The 10,360-nt window shown below is 43.0% G+C and overlaps 1 protein-coding gene across 1 annotated transcript; it reads left to right on the top strand.

Moving 5' to 3' along the window:
• Nucleotides 1-909: 909 nt before the first annotated feature.
• LOC135526603 (syntaxin-5-like) lies at nucleotides 910-10,162 on the top strand. The gene is made up of 11 exons (XM_064955114.1): nucleotides 910-1,013; nucleotides 1,544-1,798; nucleotides 6,565-6,635; nucleotides 6,953-7,008; nucleotides 7,117-7,187; nucleotides 7,398-7,514; nucleotides 7,630-7,686; nucleotides 7,796-7,874; nucleotides 8,018-8,124; nucleotides 8,203-8,324; nucleotides 8,502-10,162. The coding sequence occupies exons 2-11, from the start codon at nucleotides 1,736-1,738 to the stop codon at nucleotides 8,659-8,661; spliced, it is 903 nt and encodes a 300-aa protein (XP_064811186.1). The 5' UTR covers nucleotides 910-1,013; nucleotides 1,544-1,735; the 3' UTR covers nucleotides 8,662-10,162.
• Nucleotides 10,163-10,360: the final 198 nt, after the last annotated feature.

Raw genomic sequence — 10,360 nt, 5'->3', positions numbered from 1 at the left:
TAAAGTCCCCTGTGACGCATGAAAAAACAAGCTGTTATCTGTTACGGAAACATGCATCTCTGTGGTGCTTTGACAATTCTCTATCATTTCAGACAACATAGAAGCCATCGAAAGATTTATGGCAATGGCATCAATTTGAGACATTGTAAAATGCAAATGCCCTCAAATGCACAGATATTGTTAATTTATGCATTATCAGAGAACATATGTTGTTCTTTCACAGAAGTGGTGTTCAGGTGGAAAGAGAATAGGCTATAGGAAGACCGATTGGGTGGGAATAGAAAGGTGAGAATTGAAGATAGGTGAGGGCATAGTTGTGGTCTGAACATGCCAGCTCTTGTTGGGGTAAGGATGTGGGAGCCAGTAGGTATAGAATGAGATCTGAGCAAGTCCTGGATGTTATCTCTCTACCTGTATTCATTTGTGTAGATTACCTTCGCTCTGTCTCGCTACCTCCCTTTCCCTCTCACAGTCTGGAGTTTGGTAATCACGGTTATCTCCACTATACTCTAAAGCAGGTTAGCGTTTTTGGTTATGAATCTTGTTCTGGAGGCAGCTCTGCAGAGTTGTCAGTTGCTGGCACAGCCACAAAATCTAACCACGCTGCTAATCCTAATGCCTCAACAACATTTTTTTTTCAATAATTTTTACAATATAACCAATTTTGACTTTGCAGCTGACCTATGTAATGGGAAATCGCTTCTTTCTGCCTCCAGGACACGACTCGTGACAATAAACATCAACCTTCTACTCTGTATGCGCTTCACTATCTACGCATAATTGAATAGTCCAGTTGATTTGAATGCTGCACAAGTTGACATATATGTTAGAAAACATAAGATATGGCGACATCTGGTGGTATGTGGTGACTCCTTTTCCGAATATATCCAATTTAAACAGTGGTGGACGTGGCGATGACGTCAGTATCCGGAAATGACCCGGATTCAAACTTTCATTCCCGGCTTGGTAAAAACATAGTACGATCTGTGAATTCATGTGGAATTTTGCTAATAGTAAGTTGAAACTGATCACGTTTATCGAGGGAACCTATATATATGTCAAATATATATATATATATGTTGTGATGAGAGTTTTCTTTATTCAAACAAAACATTCAAGCCACATCTCTAGGGTAAACTAAAAATCAGCTGTGATGGAGTCGGCTCTTTAAAACTAGCTAACGTTAGTTAGTTAACTTAGGTAGCTTGGCATAACTAAATAGCTCAGTACCTAAGAACATTTAAATGACAACAGTTATCTAGCTAGCTATAATTTTATATTTCATCACTAAGCTGTATGGTAGCATTTCGTTTGTTTGTGTTGCCGTGGTAATGATGGATTTGCTAACATTAGCTTACTTATTACTAGCTAGGCACATAAATGACGGTGGGGAGGTTTGATTGCTAAACAAATTGGCAAAGCTCCGATTTGTTCGGGGAAACTGAGATAACGTATTGGTAACTAGATGGGTAGCCCGGGGCCCGACAACCTAGCAAACTGTCACTTGAAATTATTTGGTTATGTTACTCCTATCATATTACAGATGCATTGAGAATGCCCGTGTGCATCATTGGACACGGATTGACGCCTCGGAGTTAAGAGTTGACATCAGGAGGTGTAGTGACTGTTTCCACGGAGCACGGACCGGTCTATAGTACACTACCGATATCTTTCAGACGTCAGACCCTTCCTCCTTGGCGTGCCCAGTGCAGGCTGGTGATATACAGGCGGCAGGATGACGTGCAGGGATCGAACCAACGAGTTCCAGTCCGCCTGCAAATCCCTACAGAGCAGACAGGTATGTAGGTATGGGAGAGGCAGTGGCGATTTTAGCATGTAAATCTTGGTGGGGCATTTTTTTTGGGGGGGTGCATGCCAGCAAAGCCACAACACTAAACAATACATTAACTGCACTATAACGGTGACAAACTGTGCCCACAAACTGTTAGGGCCTACATCATCATTATTATTTTTTTTATTTTTTTCTCTTCACCTTTATTTACCCAGGTAGACCAGTTGAGAACAAGTTCTCATTTACAACTGCGACCTTGCCAAGAAAAAGCAAAGCAGTGTGACACAAGCAACAACACAGAGTTACACATGGAATAAACAAACGTACAGTCGATAACACAATAGAAAAGTCTATATACAGTGTGCGCAAATGAGGTAAGATTAGGGAGGTAAGGGAATAAATAGGCCATAGTGGCGAAGTAATTACAATATAGCAATTAAATACTGGAGTGATAGATGTGCAGTAGATGAATGTGCAAGTAGAGATACTGGGGTGCAAAGCAAAAAACAATATGAGGTAGTTGGATGGGCTATTTACAGATGGGCTATGTACAGGTACAATGATCTGTAAGCTGCTCTAACAGCTGATGCTTAAACTTAGTGAGGGAGATATGAGTCTCCAGCTTAAGTGATTTTTTGTTGTTGTTGCAATTTGTTCCAGTCATTGGCAGCAGAGAACTGGAAGGAAAGGCGGCCAAAGGAGGAATTGGCTTTGCTAAGGCAGGGCTTTACCTAGCAAAGACTTATAGATAACCCGGAGCTAGTGGGTTTGGCGACGAATATGAAGCGAGGGCCAGAAAACGAGAGAATACAGGTCACAATGGTGGGTAGTATATGGGGCTTTGGTGACAAAACGGATGGCACTGTGATAGACTGCATCCAATTTGCTGAGTGGAGTGTTAGAGGCTATTTTGTAAATGACGTCGCCGAAGTCAAGGATCGATAGAATAGTCAGTTTTACAAGGGTATGTTAGGCAGCATGAGGGAAGGAGGCTTTATTGCGAAATAGGAAGCCGATTCTAGATTTAATTTTGGATTGGAGATGCTTAAAGTGAGTCTGGAAGGAGAGTTTAGTCTAACCAGACACCTAGGTATTTGTAGTTGTCTACATATTCTAGTAGTCAGAACCGTCCAGAGTAGTGATGCTGGACGGGCATGCAGGTGCGGGAGGAGGGTTGTATGGCATTGAAGCTTGTCTGGAGATTAGTTAACATGGTGTCCAAAGAAGGGCCAGAAGTATACAGAATGGTGTTGTCTGCGTAGAAGTGGATCAGAGAATCACCAGCAGCAAGAGCGACATCATTGATGTATTCAGAGAAAAGAGTTGGCCCGAGAATTGCACCCTGTGGCACCCCCATAGACTACCAGAGGTCCGGACAACAGGCCCTCTGATTTGACACATTGAACTCTGTCTGAGAAGTAGTTGGTGAACCAGGTGAGGCAGTCATTTGAGAAACCAAGGCTGTTGAGTCTGCCGATAAGAATGTGGTGATTGACAGATTCGAAAGCCTTGGCCAGGTCAATGAATATGGCTGCACAGTATTGTCTTTTATCGATGGCGGTTATGATATTTTTTAGGACCTTGAGTGTGGCTGAGGTGCACCCATGACCAGCTCGGGAAACCAGATTGCATAGTGGAGAAGGTATGGTGGGATTCGAAATGGTCGGTGATCTGTTTGTTAACTTGGCTTTCGAAGACCTTAGAAAGGCAGGGTAGGATAGATATAGGTCTGTAACATTTTGGGAGTGGGGGATGACCGCAGCAGCTTTCCAATCTTTGGGGATCTCAGATGATACGAAAGAGAGGTTGAACAGACTAGTAATAGGGGTTGCAACAATTGCAGCGGATAATTTTAGAACGAGAGGGTCCAGATTGTCTTCCCCAGATGATTGTACTGGTCCAGATTTTGCAGCTCTTTCAGAACATCAGCCATCTGGATTTGGGTGAAGGAGAAATGGGGAGGCTTGGGCAAGTTGTTGTGGGGGGTGCAGGGCTGTTGACCGGGGTAGGGGTACCCAGGTGGAAAGCATGGCCAGCTGTAGAAAAATGCTTATTGAAATTCTCAAATTATTTTGGATTTATCAGTGGTGACAGTGTTTCCTAGCCTCAGTGCAGTGGGCAGCTGGGAGGAGGTGCTCTTATTCTCCATGGACTTTGGAGTTTCTGCTTGGAGTTTGTGCTACAGGATGCACATTTCTGTTTTAAAAAGCTAGCCTTTTTGCTTTCCATATCTGCCTGTGTATGTTGGTTCCAAACTTCCCTGAAAAGTTGCATATTGCGGGGGATATTCGATGCTAATGCAGTACGCCACAAGATGTTTTTGTGCTGGTCAAGGCCAGTCAGGTCTGAAGAGAACCAAGGGCTATATCTGTTCCTTGTTCTAATATTGGGACATAAAGCTGCCCCAACAGCAGTCCCAACACCTTACCACTGCTACAGTTCATTCAGCCTCATTTACTGCCTTTAAAAAAACATAGCTGATAATGCTGACTTGCTTAAACAAATATGGTTTCTACTGACAATTGAGATGTGCAAACTATGGCAGTAGGGGACGACAAGCGGATAAGAGGCCATCCGTAATTTATGAGCGAGAGACGACAGACGTAGTCAATATAACTCTTTGTTAAGCACTTTTGAAATGTACAGCGACAGAATTCAGAACGTGGAATATAAACAGACAATGAAAGTTCTTACAATATTCAATGATTACATTTCTCTTAAATAGGTTTGTAGCAAACAGGCACACACCGGCTGCGAACGATGTGTTTACAATACCGCGTTGGTGAAAATAGACCAAATTATTAGGGCGAGGCACATGGGGTAATAACAGCTTACTACACAACATACCATACAACTCTCCTTCCATGGCCTCCAAATGCTCTTAAACGCAAATAAAACTAAATGCATGCTATTCAACCGATCATTGCCCGCACCTGCCCGCCCATCCAGCATCACTACTCTGGACGGCACTGACTTAGAATACGTGGATAACTACAAATACCTAGGTGTCTGGCTAGACTGTAAACTCTCCTTCCAGACTCACATTAAGCATCTCCAATCAAAAATTAAATCTAAAATCGGCTTCCTATTTCGCAACAAAGCTTCCTTCACTCATGCTGCCAAACATACCCTCGTAAAACTGACCATCCTACCGATCCTTGACTTCGGCGATGTCATCTATAAAATAGCCTCCAACACTCTACTCAGCAAACTGGATGTAGTCTACCACTACTGCGACCTGTACGCTCTCGTTGGCTGGCCCTCGCTTCATACTCGTCGCCAAACCCACTGGCTACAGGTTATCTACAAGTCTCTGCTAGGTAAAGCCCCGCCCTAGGTAAAGCCCCGCCTTATCTCAGCTCGCTGGTCACCATAGCAGCACCCACTCGTAGCACACGCTCCAGCAGGTATATCTCACTGGTCACCCCCCCCAAAGCCAATTCCTCCTTTGGTCGCCTTTCCTTCCAGTTTTCTGCTGCCACTGACTGGAACAAACTGCAAAAATCACTGAAGCTGGAGATTCCCATCTCCCTCACTAGCTTTAAGAACCAGCTGTCAAAGCAGCTCACAGATCACTGCACCTGTTCATAGCCCATCTGTATACAGCCCATCTATCTACCTCATCCCCATACTGTATTTATTTATTTTGCTTCTGTTGCACCACAGTATCTCTACTTGCACATCCATCTTTTGCACATCTACCATTCCAGTGTTTAATTGCCATATTGTAATTACTTTGCCACCTTGGCCTATTTATTGCCTTATAACTCCCTTATTTGACCTTATTTGCACTCACTGTATATAGACTTTATTTTTTATTTGTGTTATTGACTGTTTTGTTCATTCCATGTGTAACTCTGTTGTTGTATGGTTCGAACTGCTATGCTTTATCTTGGCCAGGTCGCAGTTGCAAATGAGAACTTGTTCTCAACAAGCTTACCTGGTTAAATAAAGGTTAAATAAAAAATACACTTAGTATTACTTTATTAGCTACAGAATACATATATCTCTGGTATCCTATATCATTTATGAAGCAGTATAAGACATTTTTGGACTCACGTTGTTGTGATGTGCTTGAACATGAAAGTGGTGCAGCGGTCCTTCATGGGCAAATTTTGTCATCAAAGAGAAAGATGCTGGATTTACAATTCCAAGTTGAATCACCGTTCAAAACTTGTTTTTCCCCTGAGTTCCCAGTTGTCTTGAACTCAGTTAGCCACGGATTCCTTCCCAAACCACTCATTGTTGAATTAGCGACTTCCAACTTGTTGTCTGTTTGTGTAATGTTTATGTTCAATGGCCGATGAGCACCGAGACGTTGTATCTGTAATTTCTTTTCATAAGACAAGGATGGAAAAGGATTTGATTGTCGACTTGATTCATGGTGATGACTGCTAGCTATGATTTTGAAAGTCTCACTGGGGAGAGACAGGCGAAGGTCGAGAGCCATACATCCTCTAAACCCAGTCAAGCCTCACTGCTTCTTGACACAATGCCTGCTTAGCCCGGAAGCCAGCCACACCAATGTGTCGGAGGAAACACAGTACTCCTGGCGACCATGTCAGCATGCAAACAGGTGGGGCTCTGCACTAAATGACGGGTCGCCACTGGGGAGAGGCAAGGGCAGTGATGTTGAAATAGCCATCTGATCAAGGCTGGGGGATACTAAACATAACCTATGGGAGATAGAGGAACCTATTCATTCCCCCTCTTGTAATCTTCCACAGATGATGTCTCTTTTAATCTCTCTTTCTCATTCTCTCTCTCTACAGAATGGTGTTCAGCACACCAAGCCAGCCCTCAGTGCTCTCAAGCAACGCAGTGACTTCACCCTCATGGCCAAGTGAGTCCCACTGCCAGCCAACTTGCTCACATTACACAGTTAATCCACTCAGGGGTGTAGTTTGCACCTGTGTCTGATTTTGAAATTGAGTAAATAGCCAGTTGTTGCTGTTAGTTTGTCCATGGTGTTTGAATCACATTGTAGCTCTGCATGATCTCTTTGGAATGTAGGCTGTTCTTTTCTGTTGTCTTGTCATTTTACCGAAGGACATACTTTACATTCCACGTATGTACATGCACTAGCAGTTTCTTTTCACTGTGTTCATGTTTAGGCCTATCACTGTGATACCAATCTTGTGTTGTTTTGAACCTCTCCAGGAGAATAGGGAAGGACTTGAGTAATACATTTGCTAAACTAGAGAAACTCACTATATGTAAGTATATGTCAATATTTATGTTTCAATATTTATGAGTCAAATAGCTATTTGGAAAAACTCTGCGTTTTTCTATAGTTCTGGATATGTCTGTTTTGACCTTTTCAGTGGCTAAAAGAAGATCTCTATTTGATGACAAGGCAGTGGAGATTGAAGAGTTAACCTACATCATCAAGCAGGTGAGATTTTTCTTTTGAATTGACACCGATACAGGAAAAGCAGTCGGCTGTTTCTCGTTATGAACTATAAATCGCAAACACGATGACCAGTCAGTCAGGTGGAATCTCTATGCAAGTGACAGACCGAGCTGTTTTAGTGGACGCAGTCTGTGTTACACTGCTGTGCCCTGTTCGACTCCCTCCGCCTGTCTCCCACTATTCCCCTCGCAGGACATTAACAGCCTGAACAAGCAGATTGCCCAGCTGCAGGATCTGATCCGTTCACGTGGAGCTCCCAGCGGCAGACACATCCAGACCCATTCCAACACCATCGTCATCTCCCTGCAGGTCTGACTGCCAGTGCCTCTCTACTGCGTTATGTAACTGATGTGGATGAGTTAAATGATGTAGCCATATGAAACCTGAGGCTTTATAAAATCAACAACTCCTTGTTTTGTTGCAGTCCAAACTGGCGTCTATGTCCAATGACTTCAAGTCGGTTCTAGAAGTAAGAACGGAGGTAAGATTCACTGGAACGTTCTGTCACTCTGGAACTTTCTGTCATTAAACCTCATAAAATCCTCATAATTGTAGGTTGCCTATATCATTCTCATTTTCTCTTTCTCTAGAACCTGAAGCAGCAGAAGAACAGGAGAGAACAGTTCTCTCAGCATCACGTCTCTTCTCCTCTCCACGCTAACAACTTCAGTAAGAAAACACACCACGTTTACTTCACCTTCAGCCTCTAATTCCTACACCAGATCACTTCACAAATGTCTCTGTGAATTCCAATCACAGAACTTTATTTTCTCTTCCTTCTAACTGACTATCGTTTCTCTCTCCTCTGCCAGAGAGTTCAGTGTTGATGCAGGATGAGTCAAGGAGTATGGGGGCTGAGGTCGCCATCAACATGGACAACCAGTCTAATCCTCTACAGCTCCAGCTCATTAATGAGCAGGTACAAACACTTTATTATCACCTGTATTGTGTCTGTCAGTGTTACTATAATCTATAATACTGTTTCTCTGTGGTGCAGGACTCGTACATCCAGAGCCGTGCAGACACCATGCAGAACATTGAGAGCACCATCGTAGAGCTGGGCTCTATCTTTCAGCAGCTGGCTCACATGGTGAAGGAGCAGGAGGAGACAGTACAGAGGTGAGGGGGGGGGAGAGCAGTATGATGGGGAAGCAGGGAAACAAGGTGGATGAGGGAAAGAGGAGTTGAGGGAGAAAGAGATGCGGTGTAGAGGGGAGGAGGAGGGGAGAAATTGAGATGCTCGAGCACCGCCCGGTGTGTGTCACAAGCCCTATGTGTGTTTCCTCTCCCATGTAGGATTGATGCTAACGTGGAGGACACTCAGCTCAACGTGGACATGGCTCACACGGAGATCCTCAAGTACTTCCAGTCTGTGTCCTCCAACCGCTGGCTCATGGTCAAGATCTTCCTCGTCCTCATCGTGTTCTTCATCGTCTTTGTGGTCTTCCTCGCCTGAGCAGGGAGAAATGATAGATAAACAAGTAGAGGTTGAAGAAGAGGGAGATGGAAAAGTTCATTGTCTTTTGACAGGTTGCGTCACTCCTATGAAACGCTAGTCGCTTGACCAATAGTTCAGACGGAGTCATGCTATCTGACATGAGACAATGGGAAAGGTTGGGCTGAGACGAGGGGTGGCCACAGCAACAGGACATTGGGACAGGTGGAGTGTTATTGAACGGTCTGGGACTTGAGGTCCAGCAGCCCAAGAAATGATAGTAGTCTGCTGCCTAAAGCCTTGGAGAGAGTTTCTGGAGTGACCCTAGCAGATCTATTCTGTTCCTACAGACATTGATGAAATACCCCTAATGAAAAGGATATGCTATCGGAACACGCTTTGTAAAGTATAAACAGAATACTTGTCATTCTGTTCTTTGTTACTTTAGAGAATAATTCATCTTACACATTTAATCAAAAATGACTTATTTAATGGTTTGATTCTGCAAACCTAGTTTTGTTTCTTGGTAGATTTTATTTTACCCCTCATGTAGCTTATTGTTGATTGGTTATAAGACGGGGTGTCATCAACTTTCTCTCTGACATGAGGGCCAACACAACAGACTGGACTTTTCTTGAATTGTAATCATTTCTTTCGATTTTTGTTCCTCATTATTCTAGTTTTATTAAAGAGAGACTTAAACAATTCTCCCTCAGTATCCTTAACGCCACGCATGATTGGAAACTATTGTTGGTTTACTTTCTCTTTTTCTTTCAATGTTTCTTATTTGCCAAAAGGGTACTTTCAGTTTCAAAGAAATGTGACAAGACACCTGTGGTCTAAGCTGTTTTCTGACAGTACAGGATTAAAGGTGGTTTAAACTGAAGAGGACATTCCCTTCATAGCCCCAGTCATAAACACAATGTGACGAGTCAGACCAGAACAGTTTGTAACAAGTTACTTAATTCTGTTATTGCAGATCGAACAGTTTAGATTGCCTGGTTTACCTGCCAGCAAGTCAGCTGGGGTCAGTCTGAATACTGTTGCCAATGGTTTGCATCCCAAATGGCACTCTATTTCCTATATAGTGCACTACTTTAAACAGAGCCCAAGGGCCCTGGACAACAGTAGTACACTAAATAGGAAATGGGTTGCTATTTGGGACCCTAATTAACAGGTTGTTATTAACAGGTGACATGTCATTGGTTATGACAGGGTTATGTAGAGCTGAAAGTACCCCTAGTGAAGTCTTTCTCAACCAAACTTCCCTGCAACTTGTCCGTTTGGACCTCACTGCTTTATTGGGGACTGTCCTCTTCTCTTCATCTCCTCTCATTCTCACTGAGGACAGATGTTTATGTACAGGCTATTATTTAATGACCGACCAGAACTTTTTTAATAAGAAAACACTCCTATTTCTTCCCTCTTTTTTTGCCAAATGCCTTGACTTCTACAGTGTGTAAAGTGAATATAGTGCTAATGTATTGGATAGAAGTGCATATTAAAAAAGAACAATGGGGAAGTTGTGCAAAGGACTGTAATTCTTTACTGAGTAAGAGGATTATATAATATTGATATAATGAATTGTTATAGAGTAACCATGCCAACCAAAGGACTGGAACTAAGCTATGCAGTAGTAATGGCCCCACAATAATCCACACAAACTAATTTATTATCAAGGATCTGTTGGAAAATAAGACCTGTATTTTCTAATTCATTT

Source organism: Oncorhynchus masou, chromosome 32, assembly GCF_036934945.1.
Source record: "Oncorhynchus masou masou isolate Uvic2021 chromosome 32, UVic_Omas_1.1, whole genome shotgun sequence".
Taxonomy (NCBI): domain Eukaryota; kingdom Metazoa; phylum Chordata; class Actinopteri; order Salmoniformes; family Salmonidae; genus Oncorhynchus; species Oncorhynchus masou.
This window is presented reverse-complemented; position numbering and strand designations above follow the sequence as displayed.